Genomic DNA, 25540 nt, shown 5'->3' with positions numbered 1-25540 from the left:
ATGTGCAGATGTGGTCACCCCATCTCCAAATAGATAAACTGGAATTGGAAAAGGAATAGAAACAGGCAACAAAGATGATTAGGGGTATGGAACAGCTTCCATAGGAGGAGAGATTAAAAAGACAGACTTTTCAATTTGGAAGAGAGATAACTAAGGGAGGATACGATAGAGCTCTATACAATCATGACTGGTGTGGAGAAAGTAAATAAGGAAGTGTTATTTACTCCTCCTCATATAACACAAGAACTAGGGGTCTCAAATGAAATGAACAGGCAGCAGGTTTAAAACAAAAGGAAGTATTTTTTCACATAACACTCAGTCAACCTGTGGAACTCTTTGCCTGAGGATGTTGTGAAGGCCAAAACTATAACAGGGTTCAAAAAAGAATTAGGTAAGTTCATGGAGGATAGGTCCATTAATAGTTATTAGCCAGGGTACGCAGGAATGCAAAACCATGCTCTGAAGCGTCCCTGGCCTCTGTTCGCCAGAAGCTGGAAATGGGTGACAAGAGATGGATCACTTGATGATTACCTTTTCTGTTCATTCCCTCTGAAGCATCTGGCACTGGCCACTGGCAGAAGACAGGATAGTGGGCTAGCTGAACCATTGGGCTGATCCAGTATGGCTGTTCTTATGTTACTATTTTTCAGGGTATTCGGCCTACTCTGTCCACTGGCTCAGCTATAGCGTTTATGTTTTCTGTATTTCAAATTTACCATCCTTCCTTTTACAAGTTTAAGTAAACCAGGTGGGATAGTTTAATGTCTGCTTTTAGAAGCTGCCTTACATAGAATCATAGAATATCAGGGTTGGAAGGGACCCCAGAAGGTCATCTAGTCCAACCCCCTGCTCAAAGCAGGACCAAGTCCCAGTTAAATCATCCCAGCCAGGGCTTTGTCAAGCCTGACCTTAAAAACCTCTAAGGAAGGAGATTCTACCACCTCCCTAGGTAACGCATTCCAGTGTTTCACCACCCTCTTAGTGAAAAAGTTTTTCCTAATATCCAATCTAAACCTCCCCCATTGCAACTTGAGACCATTACTCCTCGTTCTGTCATCTGCTACCATTGAGAACAGTCTAGAGCCATCCTCTTTGAAACCCCCTTTCAGGTAGTTGAAAGCAGCTATCAAATCCCCCCTCATTCTTCTCTTCTGCAGACTAAACAATCCCAGCTCCCTCAGCCTCTCCTCATAAGTCATGTGCTCTAGACCCCTAATCATTTTTGTTGCCCTTCGTTGTACTCTTTCCAATTTATCCACATCCTCCTGTAGTGTGGGGCCCAAAACTGGACACAGTACTCCAGATGAGGCCTCACCAGTGTCGAATAGAGGGGAACGATCACGTCCCTCGATCTGCTCGCTATGCCCCTACTTATACATCCCAAATGCCATTGGCCTTCTTGGCAACAAGGGCACACTGCTGACTCATATCCAGCTTCTCGTCCACTGTCACCCCTAGGTCCTTTTCCGCAGAACTGCTGCCGAGCCATTCGGTCCCTAGTCTGTAGCGGTGCATTGGATTCTTCCATCCTAAGTGCAGGACCCTGCACTTATCCTTATTGAACCTCATTAGATTTCTTTTGGCCCAATCCTCCAATTTGTCTAGGTCCTTCTGTATCCTATCCCTCCCCTCCAGCGTATCTACCACTCCTCCCAGTTTAGTATCATCCGCAAATTTGCGAGAGTGCAATCCACACCATCCTCCAGATCATTTATGAAGATATTGAACAAAACGGGCCCCAGGACCGACCCCTGGGGCACTCCACTTGACACCGGCTGCCAACTAGACATGGAGCCATTGATCACTACCCGTTGAGCCCGACAATCTAGCCAGCTTTCTACCCACCTTATAGTGCATTCATCCAGCCCATACTTCCTTAACTTGCTGACAAGAATGCTGTGGGAGACCGTGTCAAAAGCTTTGCTAAAGTCAAGAAACAATACATCCACTGCTTTCCCTTCATCCACAGAACCAGTAATCTCATCATAAAAGGCGATTAGATTAGTCAGGCATGACCTTCCCTTGGTGAATCCATGCTGACTGTTCCTGATCACTTTCCTCTCCTCTAAGTGCTTCAGGATTGATTCTTTGATTTCTTTTACATGAAGTGTAAGGTGTCAGAACAGAGCTGAGGTTTCAAAACACAACCAATTAAAAAAAATCACAAAACATTATATTAAACCACAATCAAATTAATGAAATATTCATAAATAAGAGTTTAAACTTTCTACTATCAGAAACAAAATTAATTATCCATCAGTACACAGGATCACAAAATAAGAAAACATTTGATTTTATTAAACATTAACATTTTTATCCCATCCATGGCTAGTATATGAACTCATTTCCATACTGATTAAACCATGTATTACAGTCTATTTCCATTTTGAAAATAGTGAACGTTTCACATTTTTTATAGGGATCTATGTATTTTTCTTAAAGTGCAATTTCTTTTTATATTATTGAAGTGTAAATTATCCTGAGAAAGAATTCTTCATGGATCACTTGAATGAGAACTCATTTTCCTGCCCCCTCACACCATTCTTTATTCTGAATCTTTTTTTCAGCTTCAGAAATGCAGGTAGCTTTTTAACATGCAGGACTCTTAATCCTCATCTTTGATGGCTAGCAAAATATGGGTGCAAGACTTTTTCCACAAGAAAAAAAAAGCCCTTTTTCCTTGACCACATAACATGTAGTGGGCACTATCTTAGTTTACTGTGAGCAGGACAGGCAACACTTAGTCACTATGAAGTGGGTGTTCTAGTAGTGTGCATAAAAATGTAGCAAAAACAAAGCCTACAATGTGATCAGTAGGGACAAATAGCAGCCCAGAATTAATTAACGGATAAAAACCTGAAGAGCCACAAATGAACTGGTGATTTCTAGCTTACTGCTTCAGGGCTGTAGAAAGGTCACCTGTGTACTTACTCTAGTTTGGGGTGATAAAGATGAACTCCTGACAAAGTTTAGCTCCTCTCCCTCTCACCCCCAAGAAACCTTAAATGCCAATACTTAAAGAACTAGGTTGTGGTCCTCAGATGCTATGGAAGTGAAATTAGCTTGTGAAAGCTTTCATTATACCTCTTGCATATACCCAAAAGTAATCCAAGACATCTTTAATATTTAAAATTCCTTAGCAAATAGCCACTGTACTTCAAAAATAGGACTGAACACAACTAGTCAGTCATAGGTAGCACACTTTACCCTCCTGCGGGCTCCCTCCTACCTTGCTTGTACATCACAAAGCTTCCCTCTGGAGTTTTTGGATGTGCAAAAATCCAGGATCAGGCTCTGAATGGGAAATTTGATTTCCAACTTTTAGAAATAAACCAGCTAATCAGCTTAATACATGGCTCTGCAGTGGAATCCAAATATTAAACTATTTCGCTTTAAAATTCCAACTTAAATGGCAACAGAAAGTGAAAAACATGCAGAGAGTTACATGGCAAACAACTTAACTCTGATTATTCATTTAACTCAAGATTGTGTAATGTAAAGTTTCTAATCCATTCAGGACGAGTAAAAGTTACAGGCTTCTTAACTATTGTATTTGTGGTCTATAGCATACTCCTACTTACAATTTTCAAACCACATATATGATAGGCCAAATATAAATGTTTTTAGGGTTCTGTTTCAAGGCTATTTAGTGGTACCCCCTTCTATCATCGGTCTCACTGAAACACTGAACCTAACTTTCAATAACAAAGACGACTGATGCCAAGACAACCACTCATTGAAGGGACAAATATTTAAACATATCTAGGTACATGATTGAGCATTCATCAAAGACTCTGCATGTTTGTTTACATCTTGTCTGTTTTTCTGAACACAAATCCTTATAGATTCTCAGAGCATAAATACATTTAAAACAGGCTATTTAGAGAAATATTAAAATGCATGGCAGAAATGATCATGTTCCATACCAGTCTCATTTTCCACTGAAAGGTTTTTTCTTTAATACAGGTGGAAAATACTGTTTCATGTTTCTGACCAATCTCAAAGTTGTTTTTTTTTTTTTACCATTTCTAAAGATGATTATAAAACTATCAATTTGCTTCCTTAGCTCTTTAGGAGCATTGTCTTTAAAGAGAGAATTCACAAGAAATTTTACACAATGGTTCTAGGAATAAACACATCACATAGCACTCTTACACGTTTTTGAATTCAGAAATAAAGGTGCATAATCAGCCTGGGGGAAGTGCTAAGTAAAGGCATTTGCATCTGGTTAGCAAACTTCATGGCTGAATTTTATCTGGTAACTCTGGAATATTTTAAATTCTAGTCAACAGTCAAAGTTAGCACAACCTTGACCATATACCTTGACTGTCGTCGCACTCTCAGCTTGAGTGAGAATTAATAGCTTTGTATATTTTTTTGTTTGTTTAATTTACGAAAGAAGGACTTCCCATATTCATATGTGCTGATCATTATGGCACAAGCAGGAGCAACTTTAATCAACCGTGGAACAATACCTGCGGGAAAAAAAATTATTCACCAATTATCCATAAATATCACTCATTTTCAGACTAAGACAGACCACAGGCTTCTATAACACTGTGTAGTATCTCTCACTGCAGCAAGTAAAGTGGTAAAAAGTGCTATTCTTAAGGAAACATATAGGCCGCAGTCTTGCAAACGCTTATGTATGTATTAAACCCAAGCAGTCCCAAGGAACCAATCCAGTGGTGCAAACACTGGCAAGTTGCACCAGTGACCATGTGAACAACTACAGGAAGCTTTTTATCTGAGCTGTCTACAGTTTTCCCCTTTGGCTGCTAGAGCCACTGGTGGCATCCTCTGTACACTCAGAGCAGGTACAGCACTATGGACTCCCCCCAGCCATCTAACAGTAGCCCCACTTCCACCTTTCCCTGTAGAGTACAGTGAGTGGAGGTATGAGCTCAGGGGAAGCTCTTCCCCTGTGCACTGGAGAAGGGGCAGCTGCTAGAACCTGTATGGGGCTGTTTGGCTACTGTAGTCTGTCAGAGGGGAGCAGGCACACTGGGAGTCAGGAGGATTTAGGACATTGGGAAAGTGGGAGTCATGAAGCAGGTGCAAAAGGAACAGATGCCTGCATTTTTGGGTGTACATTTTATATGCATTTAATATTGAATTTTCAATCTGTAACTGTCATACAGGCAATTGATGTGGGTAGGTGGGGTTCAAAAGTGACAAGATAGAGCCCCTACCTGTTTTTTTTTAATTTTCAAATTATTTTCTTACTCATGTGGGCTTTTAAGTTGGCAATTCTACTAAGACTACTTGAGTACAAAAGGTATACATGTGCAGGATCAGGCCCATAGTTAACGTGCATAGTTTTGTGGATGATAGTTGTTCATGGGAAGTAAAGCTTCTAATCTGTTTAATCCATTTAACTCTCGTAACAGTAAGTTTAGACTTTGTCGCTTTAGACAAAAATAACTACTATGCAAATTTTGAAATTCTAAAACCCCTTTATATGTATATATGTTAAGTTATGACTTAAAGATTAGGAGAAACATTAAAGTGGTACACTTCCTTTTGGTTTGTGCTCCTGATTTGGACTGCATTTTGGATTACATTTTGATTTTCATTTGAATTGTTTAAAATGTATTGCACTGACTTTCAACATTTTCATAAAGGACACTGTAGTCGTCTTAGAAGAAAAATGTTGGTTTTATAAAACATAGGCTTTAAAAATAAAAAAAAAAATTAATTTTGTTTTTTTTTTTTATTTAAACACACTCCTGGAGTGCTTGCCATCCTACTGTGGCTGATGCATGAGAACCAGAAATAAATGTCCTACTTTGTTTACTTTTTAAAATTCAGTCAAGCTTATAAAATAAAAATAAACCATATAAATGACGGGGGAAACTGTTACTAACCTTTAAGTAACTACTGTTCTTCAAGATGCGTTGCTCATGTCAATTCCATGTTAGATGCAAGCACGCGCCATGTGCAAAGTCGCTGGAGATTTTCCCCTCCGTGGTATCCCTCAGACCGGCTCTATTACCCTCTGATGCCATGTGCTCATGCACCAGTACAAAGGGCCAACCAGCCCCACACCTGCAGTTCCTCCTTGCCAGCTAACTTGCCAGGGGCAGGAGGGTGGGTCATGGAATGGACATGAGCAACACATCAAAAGAACAACAGTTATAGAAACAGTTTTTTCTTCGAGTGCTTGCTCATGCCCATTACATGTTAGGTGACTCCCAAGCAGTACCTGAGGAAGTGGACTTGGAGTTCATGGGCATGAGGATTGCAACACTGATCTACCAAACTTGGTGTCATCCCTAGCCTACTAGGTAATCGGGTAGTGGGAGAAGAATCATAGGACTGGAAGAGACCTTGAAAGGTCACCTAGTCCAGTCCCCTGCACTCAAGGCAGGACTAAGTATTATCTAGACCATCCCTGACATATTTTTGTCTAACCTGCTCTTAAAAATCTCCAATTATGGAGATTCCACAACCTCCCCAGGCAATTTATTCCAGTGCTTAATCACGATGACAGGAAGATTTTCCTAATGTCCAACCTAAACCACTGTTGCTACAATTTAAGACTATTGCTTCTTGTCCTATCCTCAGTGGTTAAGGAGAACAATTTTTCTTCTTCTTCCTCCTTGTAACAACTTTTTATGTATTTGAAAACTGTTTTAATATCCCCCCTCAGTCGTCCTTTCTCTAGACTAACCATACCCAATTTTTTCAATCTTCCCTCATAGGTCACGTTTTCTAGATCTTTAATAATTTTTGTAGCTCTTCTCTGGATTTTCTCCAATTTATCCATATCTTTTCTGAATTTTCGTGCTCAGAACTGGACACAATACTTCAGTTGAGGCCTAATCAGTGTGGAATACAGCAGAAGAATTACTTCTCGTATCTTGCTTATGACATTCCTGCTAATACATCCCAGAAGGATGGGAGGTGTTTTTTTTTTTTTTTTGCAATAGTGTTACACTGTTCACTCATATTTAGCCTGTGATCCACTATGACCCCCAGATCCATTTCCACAGTACACCTTGCTAGGCAGTTGTTTCCCATTTTATGTGTGAAAACTGATTGTTCTGTCTTAAGTGGAGTACTTTGTACTTGTCTTTATTGAATTTCATCATATTTACTTCAGACCATTTCTCCAGGTTGTCTAGATCATCTTGAAATTTAATCCTATCCTCCAAAGCACTTGCAACCCCTCCCAGCTTGGTAGTGTCCATAAATTTTCTAAGTGTACTCTCTCTATGCCATTATCTAAATCATTGATGAAGATATTGAACAGAACCAGACCCTGAGGGAATCACTCGGTATGCCTTTCCAGCTTGACTGTGAAACACTGATAACTACTCTCTAGGAACGTAATGAAAAAGTATATACTGACAAATCGCTGCCCTGTAGATGTCTTGGGTTGGGACTTGCGCCAGAAATGCTGATGATGAAGCCTGAGCTCTCATCAAATGGGCTGCCAAGATGACAGGTGGTAGGACTCCTGTCTGCTCATAAAACGTTCGAATGCAGAAAATGATCTAGTATGAGATTCTCTAGACCGAAACTGATCAGTCTTTCATCCGTCTGCTACTGCCACAAAGAGCTGAGTGGATTTATGGAACGACTTGCTTCCTTCCATGTAGGAGGCTAGGACACATTAACACCAAGCACGTGGAGATGCCACTCCTCTGTATTTTTGTGTGGTTTTGGAAAGAAAATGGGCAGGAAAATAGCCTGATTACTATGAAAACTGCAAGAATACCTTTGGGAGGAATGCTTGGTTGGGGGTGGGAGGGAGTTGAACCTTGTCCTTAAAGAACACCTTAAATAGGGGTTCTGACATAAGGGCCCTGATTTCTGAGACTCTCCTGGTCGAGGTAATCGCTACCAAGAAGACAACCTTCCAGAAGCTCAACAGAACTATGCCAGCAGCTAAAAGGGAGGTCCTGAAAGTCTCAACAGGACCAGGTGTAGGTCCCATGGAGGGACAGGCTTGCGAATTTGAGAGTAAAGCCTCTCTAGACCCTTAAGGAATTTCATGTGAGAAGACTGACCTACCGCCCACCAGAAGTCGGAAGGCTGAGATTGATGCTAGATGCACCTTGATAAATGAAATGGCTAGGACTTGTTTCAGATGGAGCAGGTATTCCAGCATGGACAGGAGGGGTGACTAAGTTGGTGAGAAGTCTCACTGGGAAGACCACACTGAGAAACGCTTCCGTTTGGCTAGGTAAATTGCTCTAGTAGATGGTTTTCTACTACCTAGGAAGACCTGGCAGACTTGTTCTGAACCAGCCAGCTCCACTGAATTCAACTATGGAGTTTCCATGCAGTCAGGTAAAGGGCCATGAGGTTAAGATGGAACAAACAGCCATGATCTAGCGAAATCATGCCTGGGAGGGGCGAGAGCGGCAGCGGGGTTGCTACTGACAGATCTGGTAGCATGCCAAAACAGTGTTGGTGCAGTCATGCAGGGGCTATAAATATAACCCTTGTTTTATCTCGCTTGACATGTAGAAGGACCTTGTGTACCAGAGGAATGGGAGGGAATGTGTAGAACAGGAGCTTTGTCCATGGGAGCAGGAAGGCATCCCAGAGAGAGCCTGGGCTGTGATTGTGCAGCAAGCAGAATTGCTGACATTTCCTGTTCTGCTTGGTTACGAACAGGTCTACATGGGGAAAAAGAAAGACAGTTACCTTTTCCATAACTGGTGTTCTTCGAGATGTGTTGCTCATGTCCATTCCATATTAGGTGTGTGTGCTCGCTACATGCACTGGTGCTGGAAGTTTTTCCTGCAGCAATATCTGTAGGGGACCGGCTCTGGCGCCCTTGGAGTGTGCCTGCATGGTGTGGTATGAAGGGGCACCGCCAGCTCCCCCCCCCCTCAATTCCTTCTTGCCGGAAACTCCGACGGTGGGGAAGGACGACGGGTTGTGGAATGGACATGAGCAACACATCTCAAAGAACACCAGTTCCAGAAAAGGTAACTGTCTTCGAGTGCTTGCTCATGTGCATTCCATATTAGGAGACTCCCAAGCAGTGCCTCTGGAGGTGAATAGGAGTTCACGGACATGTAGATTGCAACACAGCTCTGCCGAACCCAGCATCATCCCTGGCCTGCTGAGTGCTGGCATAATGAGCAGTGAATGTGTGGACTGAGGACCACGGTGCTGCTCTGCTGATGTCCTGAATAGGGATGTGCCTCAGGAAGGCCACCGAAGATACCTGAGCTCTAGTTTCATAGATATTAAGGTCAGAAGGGACCATTATGATCACCTAGTCTGACCTCCTGCACAATGTAGGCCACAGAATCTCACCCACCCACTCCTGCGAAAAACCTCTCACCTATGTCTGAGCTTTTGAAGTTCTCAAATCGTGGTTTAAAGACTTCAAGGTGCAGAGAATCCTCCAGCAAGTGAACCGGGCCCCGTGCTACAGCAGAAGGCGAAAAATCCCCAGGGCCTCTTCCAATCTGCCTGGAGGAAAATTCCTTCCCGACCCCAAATATGGCGATCAGCTGAACCCTGAGCATGTGGGCAAGATTCACCAGCCAGATACCCAGGAAAGAATTCTCTGTAGTAACTCAACTCCCACTCCATCTAACATCCTATCACAGGCCATTGGGCCTATTTACCATGAATAGTTAAAGATCAATTAATTGCCAAAATCATGTTATCCCATCATACCATCTCCTCCATAAACTTATCGATTTAATCTTGAAATATAGTTGAGTGGGCTCTGACAATCGGTGGCAGCAGAACCCCCGCCAGGTCGTAACATGTCCTTATGGATGAGGTGATCCAATTGGAAATCCTCTGTAAGGACACCGGAAGGCCCTTCATCCTATCTGCTGTAACAATGAAGAGCTCAGCTGATTTATAGAAAGACTTGGTATGTTCTAAGTAAAAACCAGGCCCTTCGGACATCCAGCGTGTGAAGACGCCTCTCTTCGCTGGTTTTGTGCGGTTTGGGACAAAACACCAGGAGGAAGATGTCCTGGTTCATATGGAAGGTAGACACCACCTTCACCAGGAGCCTTGTTTTTGTAGAAGACTGTTTACGACGGTTTTGAGGCCAATGCTTTAATTTCGGAGACCAGTCTTGCTGATGTCACCACCACCAGGAATGCGACCTTCCATGACAGCTGGGAAAAGGAGCAGGAACCCAGCAGCTCAAAGGACAGACCGATGAGTCTAGAGAGGACCAAGTTAAGACTTCACTGTGGGACAGGAGCCTGTACCTGTGGGAAGAGTCTCTGGAGTCCTCTCAAGAATCTGACTGTCAAGTCATGGGAAAACACCATCTGCCCTTGGATTTGCGGGTGAAAAGCGGACATGGCCATGAAATGCACTCTCATGGAATACCCACTGACTGAAGTGAAAAAACAGATTGACAGAGCCAGAAGACTATCAAAAAGTCAGGATACTACAGGATAGTCCCAACAAAGTAAATAACAGAACGCCATTAGCTGTCACCTTCAGCCCCCAGCTAAAACCTCTCCAGCACATCATCAAAGATTTACAACCTCTCCTGAAAAATGATCCCTCGCTCTCACAGATCTTCGGAGACAGACCAGTCCTCGCTTACAGACAGCCCCCCAATCTGAAGCAAATACTCACCAGCAACCACACACCAAAACCACTCACTCAGGAACCTATCCTTGCAACAAAACCCGATGTCAACTCTGTCCACATATTTATTCAAGTGACACCATCATAGGACCTAATCACATTAGCCACACCATCAGGGGCTCGTTCACGTGCACATCTACCAATGTGATATATGCCATCATGTGCCAGCAATGCCGCTCTGCCATGTACATTGGCCAAACCGGACAGTCTCTATGCAAAAGAATAAATGGACACATATCTGACATCAGGAATCATAACATTCAAAAACCAGAAGGAGAACACTTCAACCTGTCTGGCCACTCAGTAAAAGATTTACGTGTGGCAATTTTGCAACAAAAAAGCTTCAAAAAACAGACTCCAACAAGAAACTGCTGAGCTTGAATTAATATGCAAACTAGATACCATTAACTTGGGTTTGAATAGGGACTGGGAGTGGCTGGGTCATATTGAATCTATTTCCTTAAGTTAAGTATCCTCACACTTTCTTGTCAACTGTCTAAATGGACCATCTTGATCATCACTACAAAAGTTTTTTTCTCCTGCTGATAATAGCTCATCTTAACTAATTAGCCTCTCACAGTTTGTATGGTAACTTCCAACTTATCTGTATGTGTATCTATGTCTATATCTTACTATATGTTCCATTCTATGCATCCGATGAAGTGGGCTGTAGCCCACGATAGCTTATGCTCTAATAAATTTGTTAGTCTCTAAGGTGCCACAAGTACTCCTGTTCTTTCTTCTCATGGAAGAGTCGGCCAGGCCCTGATTCCTCAAATGGAGCAGGTAGTCCAGGACAACCTGAATGGAAGAACGCAAGGGAGAGATGCCACGTTCGGATGCCCAGTGGGAAAACCTTGTCCACTTGACCAGGTAATTCAGTCTAGCTGAGGGCTTCCTACTCCCCAGGAGGATCTGTTGGACTCCTTCCAAACAGGTCCGCTCCTCTGGATTCAGCCACGCAGCATCTACACTGAAGAGGTGGAGGGACTCAAGGTTGGGGTGTAGGAGCCAACCATGGTCCTGCAATAGCAGGTCCAGACAGTTAGGCATGGGCTTGGAAGTTCATAAGCATGCCAAACCAATGCTGGCGAGGCCACACCAGGGCGATCACTACAACCTGCACTTTGTCTCTCTTGCCAGGACCCTGATGATGAGTGGAATCGGAGCGAATGTGTACATCAGACTCCCTGACCATGACAGGAAGAAGGCATCGGAGAGGGAGTCCTTACTCAGACCTTGCCAAGACCAAAACCAGTGGCATTTCCTGTTCTGCCTGGTAGCGAACAGGTCCACTTGGGGAGTTCCCCACTTTCTGAAGATCATGCAGATTACCTCTGGATGGAGCAATCACTCGTGGCGAGAGGAGACATCCCTACTGAGCTGATCCACCAGTGTATTCTTGATGCCGGGAAGGTGACAAGCTTCCAGGTGGATTTCATGGCCGATGCAGAAGTCCCATAAACGGAGTGCCTCTTGACAGAGAGCTGATGAGCACACTCCTCCTTGCCTGTTGATGTAGAACGCTAAAGCGGTGTTGTTCGTCAGGACTCGTACCACCTTGCTTGCCAGGTGGAGCAAGAAGACTCCGCATGCCAGTCGGACTGCTCAGAGCTCTTTGACATTTATGTGCAACTTCGCCTCTTCCGAAGACCACATCCCCTGTGTCTGGAGGTCACCGAGATGCACAACCCAGCCGAGGTCCAAGGCATCCGACACCAACTCAATGGAGTGAGGTGGGTTATCGAATGAACCCCTTCCAGGACTGTACTGTGGTCAGTCCACCATTGCAGCAAGGTAAGTATCGCCTGGGGAATGGTAACGATCTTTTCCAGGGGTCTTGGGACTGGGAAAAGACCATCCTCAGCCATTGTTACAGGGGCCGCATCCAGAGCCTGGCATGGTTGACCACATAAGTGCACATTGCCACATGACCCAGCAGGCGCAGACCAACCCTGGCTGTAGTCAGAGGGAACATGGAGACTTCCTCGATGAGGTTCGTCAATGTGTGGAACATTTTCAGTTACAGGAACGCCCTGGTGCAGGTTGAGTTGAGGACCGCTCTGATAATTCTATCCTCTGCACTGGCACTAATGTTGACTTTTTGTCATTTACCAATAGGCCGAGAGCGCAGCACGTGGGTTCCATGGCACCGGCCGCTGCGTCTGGGGCCATGGGACAGATTTCAGTGCTAATGATGTAGGTGGCACCAAAGGTACCGGGGCCTGTCCCGCAGTCAGGGAACTTCACTCCGTGCTGGAGGTATAAACGGAGTGGTGGGTACTGGATGACCAGGATTGGGCAGAGCAGTGGCTCTTGTCTGATCAGTGCCAGTCACTTCATCCCAAAGCTGACCTATCTGAGTGAGACGGGTGTCTTGGTTGGGATCTTGAGGACCAATGGCGTTTGGTGGATCGCGTTGGAGACCCGGCGATCCACACCTCATGCTACTCAAATGGTACAGGGACATTGACCGGGACTGGGAGCTAAAATGGGCCGGTTGCTGGGAGGATCTTCCTGACAAGGGCAACCTACTGCTTGGAGAGGGGCGATGATGGCCCAGCAATCTGCGATCTCTGAACAGTCCTGTGATCAGTACCAAGCCCTGGGAGACAGCTGGGCCTGGGCCCGGAGTTGTTGCCGGGCAGCACGTGCCTCAGAGGATCTACTGGCGAGATATGTCTTCAGTCCCTCAATCGGTGGTCCCTGTACGGAGACCGAAGAGGGGCTCCTGTGATGTTATCCGATTAAAATATGACCATATAGATCATTGTTGCAACTACTGTTATATGTTTGCAGCAAATCTTGTACAAAGGTTGTCAACTAAGGTGTCTCTGAAAAGGTTATGATTTTCTGGTGATGATTATGCTGTCGGTATGCATGTATCATTTTTGTATTTGAAGTTATAAGTATTGGCTCTATACCTGGATTTCAAATGTTTGCTCCTGGGGTACCGCCCACAAGGTAGCTAGCCAGCACATCTTGAAGGGACTATTCAAATTAAGTGGCTCATTAAGAAACACTTGGTTGACAATAGACCATAGGAGATGGCCATCTACACTGAGTGGACTGTCATGTAAACATGCTGTCTGGAATGTAGGTAATGGCTTCCTGCAATGACTGAGGGAAATTGGGCATGAACATGTAACCTGCTCCTGCAACTCCAAACTCCATTTTGTTACTGTAATTTTCCACAGTAAATAACAACAGGATGCCCTCCACATGGCAAAAGGTATAAAAGGCCATGGAAACATCTCCATTTTGTCTTCAATCCTGTTTTTTACCTCTGGAGAAACTTTGCTACAAACTGAAGCTCTGAACAAAGGACTAAATTACCCATCCAAGTTGTGGATGTACTCCAGAGACTTGACTTAACCCAGCAGTTTATTCCATCACTGCTTCAAGCCTGAACCAACAACTTTGCCATTACTGTATGTATTGATTCCTTTAACCAATTTTAATTCACCTTTTTTTTTTAAATGAATAAACCTTTAGATTTTAGATACTGAAGGACTGGCATTAGCGTGATATTTGGGTAAGATCTAAGTTATATATTGACCTGGGTGTGTGGCTGGTCATTTGGGATCAGAAGAACCTATTATTTAATGAGACTGGTTGTAAAGAACCACTCATCTCTGAATCAGTGTTTTTGGTGGTGATATAAGAACTGGAATGCCTGAGAAAACTGCCTTTATGTTTTCTTGTCAGTCAGTGTGGTGAAAAAGAAGTTTACTTTTGTTGCTGGTTTGGTATATCCTATGGGGGATTAGCGACCAATCTTGGGGTGTATCTGCCCTATTTCTCAGCAGTTCATCCTGAATTTGGCATCCTCAGTTGTGAAGCATTGAGGCACGGTTACAGCTCCACTGGGCCTGCCTATCTAGTCCTGGGGCGTGACGGCTTCGGGGGGGGGCGAGCAATGGCGGGATGTCCCTCTTGATAGGGAATGGTGCCACTGAGGCGGGGACACGCGCATAGGTCCCACCATGGATTTTCCCCAAGACTGGGGTACCATTGGAGTCAGTGTGGGCGGCACCGGGAGCATCAGGATCTCCTGAGCTGCTTGAAGAGCTTCGGGTGTCAACACTTGAAGCTGGTAGGGGCCTGCACCGCTATCCGGAGTCGCAGGCAAAGTATGGGATGGGCTGCACTGCTTGACTTGAGCTGTGGCCCACCTTCCTGAAGGGTGCATTGAGCTGCATGGGTCATAGCTCGTTCCCAGCCCTTTGCCTTCCCTTAGCGGAGGTAGGAGATCTTTTTTGGCTTCTTGACCAGAGCAGTGGAGGGGGAGCGGTGCTGGCTCATGGATGGTGCTGGTGGAGCACTGTGCATGAAGGCCGCGGTGTCAGTGTGGAGTCGGACCGCTGCTCTGGTGCCAGAGTGAGTGCCTACTCCATTAGGAGTGCTTTCACACGTCTATCACGCTCCTTCTTTGTGCTAAGTTTAGAGGACTTGCAGATACGGCACTTGTCATTTATGTGCCCTTCGCCTAAGCACCTTAGGCAGCTGGTATGTGGATCGCTGATGGACATAGTCCATTTGCAGTTATCGCAGGGCTTAAAGCCTGGGGACTGGGACATGCCCCATCCCCCGACTGAGTCCCATTTGGGACTAATGAAGTGTTTGAGAATGACTACCTAGGATAACTAATAAACCACTAACTATATACAACTATATTACAGGTTTTCGAAGTTCGCAAGAACAGAGAACGAAACAGAAGGAACGGAGGGTGGGGAGAGGTGGCAGTGTCCCTTATATGGCACCATGTGGGCATCACTCCAGAGCCAGTCCCCTTCAGATACTGCTGAGGGAAAAAAATTCTGGCACCGGTGCATATAGTGAGCACACACCCCTAATATGGAATGGACATGAGCAAGCACTCGAAGAACCACCCCTACTTCTGGAAGATGGATCCGTTTGAAGGGACCACCTATGGTGAGAAGAAAAAGACTTTCTGAGACGATCTGCCCAGAGTGTTCCGGGCTTCTGGAAGGTGGGAAGCTTCAAGGTGAATGGAATGTTTCACACATAAGTCCCACAGGCGAATGGCCTCTTGACACAGGGTGGAGAAGAGCACTCTTCTCTGTCTGTTGATGTAAAATATGGCTGCCATGATGTCAATGAACACTCCAACGACTTTGCCCATGATCTGGGGTAAGAACACCTGGCATGCTACGTGGACTGCTCTGAGTTTTCTGACATTTATGTGCAAGGAGAGCTCTTCCTGAGACTACAGGCGCTGAATCTTGAGGTGCTAAAGGTGAGCCCTCCAAAATTACGGATACTGCTCATTGTGGGGTGTCAAAGAGAATGCAGGCATGCACCGATTAGGACCTCTCCAATGGAAGGAAGTGAGGACCAGGGAGAGAACTGTAAACACCAAGTCCAAGTGATGGCAGCTCAGTGAGTACACTGAGGCCAGCCAGCCAAGTTCGAAGTGGTCTGAAGTGCAGTCTTGCATGCTGTACCATGTAAGTGTACACGGCCATGTGACCTAAAAGTTTGAGGCAAAAATGGGCTGTCATGACTGGGTGGGCCTTGACCTTGGGTATCAGAGCTGACATTTTCTGGAATCGAGCCTCTTAGAGGAAGGCTCTGGCTTGAGTAGAATCAAGCACCATCTTGCTAAACTCTATCCTCTGGAAAGGGACAAGAGTAGACTTTTGCCTGTTTATCAATAGGCCCAGGGCACGGAAGGTAGCTTGGGCCAGAAGAATGGGTCTGCCATAGGGACCTGACTAGACCCATAAAGGCTTTGTTGAGGGCTAGGGTCACCTTTGATGGGACCGCCGCAGCCAAGATGTTGACCAGGCTGTAGAGGACTCTTTAAGCACTTCCACCTCTAGCCCCAGGTTAGAAGCCACCCTTTTCCATAGCTCCTGATGAGCACTGAAGTCATCCTGCAGTACCAAGCCACTCAGTCTTGACAGCTTCCTCTGGGGAAGAGGAGGAGGAGACCTGTTCCAAGAGGGCACCTATCTCCTAGGCTTCTGCACCAACCACATCACGCAGGCCTAACTCCCGAGTGTCGGTACTCGAGTCAGGATCAGGTGCTGGATAGTGTGGTGGAGGGGCCCTTCTCTCAGACACCACTGACTATGAACAGTTGGAAGGCAGCCCCAGTACTGGGACGAATCCCCATGGATTCCAAAATTGTCACTGGACCCGCATAGGCCACTGCCCTCTGGGGCAGGTGCGTGCATGGGGATCGAGTGGAATGTAGTCAGGTACGGGTAACAGCCCCTTGACTGGGTGCAGGACTCCACCTCTGACTCCAAGTCAGCTTGGGGAGACCATGAGGGGGTCAAACGTCTTGCTTCCGCTGGCCAGTGCTGAGGATCCAGGGATCGGTGCCAGAGCAGAGAAATTTCGCTGATGTTGGCAGGGCCAGTTTCCCTTGGAAAGGTATCTGAGGACCTGGTGCAGAGTTAGAGCTTGGGACAAAATGCCTCCTTCTACTCAATGATCTCTCCAGTGCCGGAAGTTGTCCCATCTGGGTCAGCAGTATCAGGAGAGTCATCAGGTCCTTGGCCACTGTGAAGGCCTCCAGGGTGGATAGTATTGTGATCCCGCTTCCTGTTGATGCCACGGTGTCCCCCAGGTTTCAGTGGATGGTCCTTCATCAGATTCAATGGCACCTGTGAGCAAGGCGGAGTTGACGGTGTCACTTGCTGAGTGGGGGTGGAGGAATGGCCCAACGCAGTTCGCAGTCTGCTGGATTTCCCTTTCTTGTTCTTCCTCGGTTCCGGGGAGCATTCCCTCTTGGACCATTGTTTCTTGTGCTTCTTTCTCAGCACCGGTAAAGGGGAACTATGCTGAGACACCCATGCTGCTGGAGGAGCACTCTGTACTGATGTCAAGGTACTTGGTGCCAAGTCTGACCAGCTTGGCTCCGACGCCAGTCTGAGTACAGCTTCCATCATGATGGCCCTTAGCGTAGCCTCCCTGTCCTTTTTTTGTCTGAGACTTGAACTCACGGCAGATCTGGCAATGCTCTCACACATGGGCTTCCCCCAGACTCTTCAGACAGCTGGAGTGTGGGTTGCTCACTGGCATGGGCTTGCCGCAAGAGGCACAGGGTTTGAAGTCCAGAGACCAGGGCATGCCCAACCTCAAAGGCAGACGATGCCGCTCTAAGCAAAATGCGGGAGTCTAACTGTACACACTACTGCTAAAGAATAAAACTGAAGGTAACTAAACTTGAGAAAGAAAGGAGGAAACGGAACCACTGATTGAATGCTATGTTGAGGCAAGAGAAGTTGTTCCAGAGACTGTCACGGGCGACAAGAAGGAATGGAGACGGTCCAGGACCAGCTGGGCCCCTAATATTAGCGCTTGAGCATGCAGCACCAGAGGATGCTGGAGCCGGGCCAATGGATACTATTGAGGGAAAAATCTCTATGCACACGGCACACGTGCACCTAACAGAATGGACATGAACAAGCACTTGAAGAAGAAACGTGTTTTAATAATTTAATGTGATAAAGATGAGGATTTTTAATATGTTTTTTTTATTCTGATAGTGTGCCTTTTTAACAAATAAACTGAAGTCAGTGGTGCTGTGAAAACTGATGTTCCAGAGTTATATGGAACATCCAATACCACCACTCCTGTCTTGTGGATTTAGTAATACAAGGCCATAATATGACTAGCCCTCCCTCAGAGCATCATGACACAAAAGCCCAACTTTCAATGATGTTACATAATCTTCCTGATTCTGTTTTGGGCCTTCTGGCATTCATTAGCCCGCAGTATCCTACAAGCCAGCAACTGTCCAGAGTGATTTACCATAGTAAACTCTATTCCCAGCTACCACCCCTCTACTCAGCTGCAAATCAAGATCTCAGCAAAACTTCCATAAACACTTATGACTGCAGACAAAAAAGGCTGTTGAAGCTGCAGCTTTTTTTCCTGAAGACAGAAAATATCAAAAAGGATTAGTGAGAAAAAGTAGAATCAAAAAAAGGGGCTGTCATGTGGGGCTGGATGTTCCTAAGCATTGATGTGGAAGTAGTAGTGACTGGTAGGAGATAAATTACATTCAATCCACAATAAAATTAGGCCTCCACTGGGCCCCTAAAGAGAGTTGGATCTCCCTTGCCCCCAAGAACAGAGTTCTTAAGTGTCTCCAGGTTCCAGTCTATCTTAGTTCTGTGTTTGCTTTGCAAATTGTATCTCTCACCTGCTGGAAAAGCTATTTTCACCTGCAAAAACTACCTTTTATCCCTATCAACTGGACGTAAAACACCTTTTTGTTTTGTTTTTCACAATTCTTTAGTTGCAGAACTTGGCACACTACTTTGCTGTCAGTGACAATTTTGGAAAATAATTAATTGATACATACAACTACATTAATTGATATAACTGATACATGTGCTACATACTAATTGTCACATGCTTGAAAAATAACCCACCTCTCTTCTTAGACACTGTTAGACATGTTAATTGATAATCTCTCAATTAAGAGTTGGCTAGAATTGCATATTTTTATATATTTTTATTTTCATGAATGCTCCACAGCTAACAACATTCATGTGGAAGGACATGAGTATTTTTTATCTTGCCCATGATAGATTCTATAAAAACCTTGTTAATGATTAAATCCGCTTAATTTCCTTTTTTCTTGAAAATATATGAAAGCAGTTACCAGCGAATAATCCAGTAAACCCATGCTCAGCAACAATTTTCTTCATTACTGTCCATGCTGAGGTGGACCTCTTCTGTGATACTAGATAGAGTACAACAAAATAAAGTGTGAATTAAGCAGTATACAAATTAATACCACAACAGAAAAGCAATACTCTTGAAAATTAGAGTGAAATTGAAAATGAAATGCACTAGCTGTTTTTATTTTAGTCACGTTTTAAATCTGTTTTACATTAATGTTGGCCATACTGATGAAGAATGAAGGAGTTATTTCATAATTTCATAAATATTGCATGCACCTCAATTTATCAGTAAAATATTATCCTGCCTGATTGCAATGAATTAAATCCAATGAGGCTGCTAAGGGAGAAGCAAACCAGAAAAAAAAGTGGCAAAGATAAGGCTGGGGAAATTATAAATTGGGGAATGCTCCTGCTTGGCTCCATAAGGCTGACCTGGTTTACTGTGCTCAAGGCCAAAAGCCTAGGATCAAAGGTGATCCTAAACCTTAAAGATGTTGGCCCAGGAAGGAAAGGGACTGAGTGGATTGTCAGCAGTAGTGGCTAGAAATGAGCCTCTCGCAGACAGATACAAAGGAACTGCAGCAAGCAGGTTAGCTCTCCCAATTCAGATATGGAAATACTCTGGGCCTAACTCAGCTATGGATAGAAAGGTTAAGCCTAGGTAAAGAAACGCATACAGAACTCCGTTTTAACCCTGTGACGCATGGCCAGAAAGGGTTAAACATCCTGCAGAATAAATGACTCAAATTCAACCCTTAAAGACATATGGGGAGATAATGTTTGTTTTTGTGTATTTACATATATATGGGTAGTTGTCAACAATGTAATCAACAGCCCGTCTATGCTGTATTCAGATAATTAAGAGATTAAAAAATTGTTACTGACCTTCTCGTAACTGTTGTTCTTTGAGATGATGTGTTGTTCATGTCCATTCCAATCAGGTGTGCGTGCACGTGCACAGTAGCCAGAATTTTTTTCCCCTACTAGCAAGTGTAGGGTCGGCCTGTGCACCCCCCTGGACTAGCGACTTCATGGCGTCCAACATAGAGACCTGCTGACCCTGCATCCCCTCAGTTCCTTCTTGCCAGCTACTCCATCAAAGGGGTATTATAATGGATATGAACAACCCATCTCGAAGAACAACAGTTACGAGAAGGTGAGTAACCATTTTTTCTTCTTTGAGTGCTTGTTCGTGTAAATTCCAGTCAGGTGACTCACAAGATGGGGTTGGAGTCATCCACTGATTGGAGTACTGCTTGGCCGAAGGCCACATCATCTCTGGCCTATTGTATAATCACATAATGTGTGGTAAAAGTGTGTATGGAGGTCCACATCGCTCCTCTGCAGATTTCCTGAGTAGGGATCTGAGCCAGGAATGCTGTTGACGAAGCCTGCACCTTTGTGGAGTGTGCAGTGAGGGAACTGCCTTCAGGTTGTAGCACTCGTGTATGCAGGATGTGATCCATGACAAAATGCGTTGTGAGGACAAGGGTAGGCCCTTCATTCTGTCTGCTATCGCCATGAACAGCTGGATCGATTTTCTCAACGGCTTTGTTCTTTCGATGTAGAAAGCTAGTGCCCTGAGAACATCTAGTGAGTGGAGTCTCTGCTCCTTGCCACTAGAATGCGGTTTAGGGTAGAATACCAGGAGAAAGATGTGCTGGTTGATGTGAAACTGTGACACAACCTTTGGGAGGAAAGCAGGATGGGGCCTGAGCTGAACCTTGTCCTTATAGAACACGGTGTAGGGAGGCTCTGATGTTAGGGCCATGAGCTCCAACACCTTCCTGGCCAAGGTTATTGCTACTAGGAACGCTACCTTGTAAGAGAAGTAGAGCAGGGAGCATGTCATTAATGGTTCAAAGGTGGGTCTCATGAGCCTAGAGAGGACCAGATTGAGGTCCCAGACAGGGACAGGCTGATTGACGTTAGGGTATAGCCTATCAAGCCCTCTTAAGAACCGGCTGGTTAGCAAACACAGAGCGGCCCTCCGCGCCTCGGTGAAAGGCCGAGATAGCAGCTAGGTGCACCCTTATTGATGTTAACAAAAGCCCCTGCTGCTTCAGATGTAGGCGATAGCCCAAACTGAGCAGCACTAAGGCTAGTGCTGATGGGGCCAGGCTGTTGCTATCAATATGACCTGAGCTTGTTCCCTCCGGATCTTGAGGAGTACCCTGTGAAATAGCGGACTGGGTGAAAAGGTGTATAGGAGGCAATCTCCCCAATGGAGGAGGAACACATCTGCGCTGGAGCCTGGGGTACGATTTTGGAAGGAACAGAACTGCTGGCAGTTTCTGTTATATCAAGTGGCAAATATGTCTATCTGGGGAAAGCCCACCTCTGGAAGATTGAAATCACAACGTCTGGGTGAAGGGACCACTCGTGGCCATGAAATGATGTGCTGAGGTGGTCCGCCAGCTCGTTCTGTACTCCAGGGAGGTATGATGCCTGGAGGTGCATTGAATGCTCTACACAGAAGTTCCACAACATGAGGGCTTCCTGGCACGGGGAGAGGAACATGCACCCCCGTTGGTTAATATAGAACATTGCCGTGGTGTTATCCATCATGACTGATCACATTGTCCCGTTCAGTATGCCCGGAAGGTCTGGCATGCCAGGCACACTGCTCTCAGCAATCTGATGTTGATGTGGAGAGCCAGATCTGCCTGATTCCAGAGACCGTTAGTCCTGTAGTCTCCTACCTGTGCTCCCCAGCCCAAGTCTGATGCATCCATCACTAGCAACAGAGACAGCTGCAGACTGGCAAAGGGGATCCTTGAGCATACCTCCTGAGGGTCGAGCTGCCACAGGAGGGAGTAGAGGATGGGGCGAGGCAGGACCGCTATCCTGTCCAAGCTGTTCCTGGATGGGCGGTACACTGACACAAGCCACGACTGAAGAGGTCGAAGCCTGAGTCTGGCATGCTGCATCATGTAGGTACAGGCAGCCATGTGTCCGAGAAGCTTCAGACATTTTCTTGCTGTGGTGGTGAGAAACTGAGGCCTCAGATGATATTGGTCAGGGCCTGAAATCTCGCTTGCGGCAGGTATGCCCTGGCCTGGGTCGAGTCCAATATCGTCCCTATAAATTCTATCCTCTGAACAGGGGACAGAGTCGATTTCACTTTGTTTAAAAGGAGACCCAGGCTGTCAAAGGTGGCTCTAATGAATCTGACCTGAGCTTCCACTTGGGTCTCAGAGCGGCTCTTGATCAGCCAGTCGTCAAGGTAAGGGAACACCTGTACCCGGTGCCTGCGCAGAAACGCAGCGAGACTGCCATGTACTTGGTGAAAACACGAGGTACTTCCTGTGGGGCTGAGTGATCGCGATATAAAAGTATGCATCTTTCAAGTTGAGGGTAGCATACCAGTCTGCTGGATCCAATGAGGGAATAATGGAGGCCAGAGAGACCATATGGAATTTGAGTTTCTTCACAAACTTGTTGAGTTCTCTGAGGTCCAGGATGGGCCTGAGGCCACTTTGGCTTTCTGTATTAGTAAATACCAGGAGTAAAAGCCCTCGCCCCCATGCTCCTGAGGAGCCTCCTCCACCACCCCTAAAAATAGGAGCAACTGCACATCCTGGACAAGGAGCTGCTTGTGAGAAGGGTCCCTGAAGAGGGATGGGGAAGGGGGTGGAAGGGCGGGAGGGCACAGAATTGGATAGAATATCCCCACTCTACAGTGTGGAGCACCCATCGGTCTGAGGTGTTACGGGACCATAGTAGAAAGGGGATAGTCGGGATGAGAAGATAAGACGGGGTGGATCCATTGTTAGGTATGGTACACTGTCCTTGATTGTGCCAGTCAAAAGGCTGGCTTGGGTCCTGAAGATGGCTTGGGTGTCCCAAGCTCTGGCCAGAATATTGGCGTGGCCTTCTCCTGCCGTTCCAATTTCTCCTGCTGGATCCGTCTTGGTGATTCTGCTGACTGAACTGCTGGGGCTATAGGTGGAAATGTCTCCACTGGGTCGAAGGAGTAGAGAGGCCCAGGGACCCGAGGGTGGCTCTAGAATGATTAAGGCTGTTCAGCCTTTTGTCCGTCTTCTCTGAGTCTCTCACCCTCAAAGGGCAGGTCTTGACTACTTTGCTGTACCTCGTAGGGGAGACCAGAAAGCTGGAGCCATGAGACCCTTCTTATGACCACACCAATAGCCATAACCCTGGTTGCCACATCAGCCCCATCCAGTGCCGCCTGAAAGGAGGCCCTGGAGATCAGTCTCCTTTCCTCAACCAAAGTTGAAAATTCAGCGCAGGAGTCTGAGGGGAGCAACTCCGTAAATTTTGCCATTGCCAAGCAGGCATTGTAGGAGGAGTATCTGCTGAAGATGACCTGTTGGTTGGATATAAGGAGTTGCAGTCCCCCTGTGGAGTAAACCTTTCACCCAAAAAGGTCTAATTTTTTGGCAGCCCTATTCTTGGGCGAAGGGCCTTGAAATCCTTGTCTTTCCTGATGATTAGCAGCATCCACCACCAGGGAATCAGGCTGGGGGTGGGAATAGAGGTGCTTATTGTGCTTGGCCGTAGGTGGCAGCGAGGTCGGAGTCTGCCAAAGGGTCTTGGTCATGTCCATTTTTTATTAGTGGTAAGCTGATACGGACAGGGCCATAGGGAGCCAGGATGTCCACCATAGGGTCTGCATCACCCACAACTTCCTCCGCCTTACTGCCCAGACCCTGGTGACCCGGCGCAGCAACTGTTGCAACACTCTGGAGTCTTCCAGAGCTGGGGCTACTGAAGTGCCCGCTGGTGCCTCATTTGGTGAGGAGAAGGAGGAGGAGACCACCAGGGTAGGTGGTTGCTCCCTACCATCCCCACCTGAGAGATCTCTGGACCCCATGGAAAAAGCGGTACGTTGGTCTGGTCCTGCAGGTGTGACAGACACGGGTGTGTCAGTGCCGACCTCGGGCCCCCGTGGGTGCCGGCGCCTGCCTGGTGCAGCATGAATACCGGGGTTCCTGTGGGTGCCGTTGCAGCTGGTGCAATGATGGGGTGGTGCCGGTGCCATGCATCGGTGCTGAGGTGTCTGCAATGGGGCGCTGATACCTCCGGTGCCAACGTAGTTGGGCTAGAATGGCACGCGAGTGTAGTGTGTTAAGCCTGATGCGCTGGCTCCGGTGCAATCATGGTGGAACAATGTCGCGGAGGCAACTGATGCTGCTGCACCCGAGTGGGACCCCTGGCTCTGACCAAGGGCTTGATGGGAAGCCCACGGAGTCCAAAAGGTTTGTGTAAATTACATGCTATGGATTTTGCCACTGAGGGGCCCACTGCATCGGTGGGACCGCCTATGGTGCCATGAGGAGGATCTTCTGCTCCTGCTATAATTGGAATGGTATGAGTCCAACTCTGAGAAGGATGACCAGGAAGGCACTACTCCTCTCGAGTTAGAGCATAGAGAAGCAGGGGACTGACTGCACTCTCTGGATGGAGGAGCTGGAGCAGATGGGTGCTGAATGTGATGGGGTTCAGCGTGCCATTATCGCCGGCTTGCCCTCAGAATGCACGGGCGGGGGGGGGGGTTAAGATGGAACCTGTGGTGCCGAGACATTTTCCTCTCTTGGTGGTGAGAACAGCACTGTGAGTTTCAATAGGTTCTGTGCCGCCTCAAAAGCCTCTGGGGTGGAAGGGAGTGGTAGATGCTCTGATGGGTGCAGTGAGAGAGACAGGCCTGGACTCGACTGCCTCGCTTGGGAAGGAGTCAACGTGGCCCCACTCTGAGTTCCTGAGCCGTGACCCGACTGAGGTGCCACTGGTGGCTGGTCCCTAGGTTTTACTGAGTGAGATCAACCACTCTCCAACCTCTTTTTCTTCTGCGCCAACAGTTGGCACTGGTGCCGAAGGCTGGAATTACCCTGAGAGGTTCCATGATGGTGCCTAGCTTCCTTGCCGGCATTTTTTTTAGTGCCGCATCCTGGGTGCTTCATGCTGGGATCCCCGATGTCTGGATCTGACTGAGGTTGGACAGCTGCCGCCATAAGGAGGATTTTGAGATGCTGCTCCCTCTCTTTAATGGTTCTCGGTCAGAACTCCTGACAGATCTTGCAGCTGGTGACTCTCACCAACTCATCTTAAGCAGGACGTGTGGGGGGAGGGTCATTTTTTGGCATGTGCTTCGTGCAGATCTGGCAAGTCAAAGCCCGGGGATTGCAGCATTCCCCAGTAACAAATGGGGAAGGAAACAGAGGTGGGACCCCCCATAACTAAAACTTATAAAGAAACTACTAAACTAAACTATACAAGTTAGTGGAAGCTAACTATGTACAGCGTATAAAGTACTG

At 46.4% G+C, this 25540-nt stretch overlaps 1 protein-coding gene across 3 annotated transcripts in view; it reads right to left on the bottom strand.

Annotated features, from left to right (window-relative positions):
* Positions 1 to 2276: 2276 nt before the first annotated feature.
* Positions 2277 to 25540, bottom strand: part of SLC25A40 (solute carrier family 25 member 40) — an 84394-nt gene continuing 61130 nt past the window's right edge. For all 3 annotated transcript variants that reach the window (XM_038391277.2, XM_043509378.1, XM_038391281.2), the window contains 2 exons: positions 19241 to 19321; positions 2277 to 4475 (listed from right to left, as the gene is read on the bottom strand). In XM_038391277.2, the coding sequence (XP_038247205.1) occupies positions 4357 to 4475; positions 19241 to 19321 (200 nt within the window). In that variant the 3' untranslated portion in view covers positions 2277 to 4356. The remainder of the gene's footprint in view (positions 4476 to 19240; positions 19322 to 25540) is intronic.

This window comes from Dermochelys coriacea, chromosome 2, assembly GCF_009764565.3.
Source record: "Dermochelys coriacea isolate rDerCor1 chromosome 2, rDerCor1.pri.v4, whole genome shotgun sequence".
In the NCBI taxonomy this organism is placed as follows: Eukaryota; Metazoa; Chordata; order Testudines; family Dermochelyidae; genus Dermochelys; species Dermochelys coriacea.
Note: the sequence above shows the minus strand (reverse complement) of the source record. Positions and strands in the feature narration are given on the sequence as shown.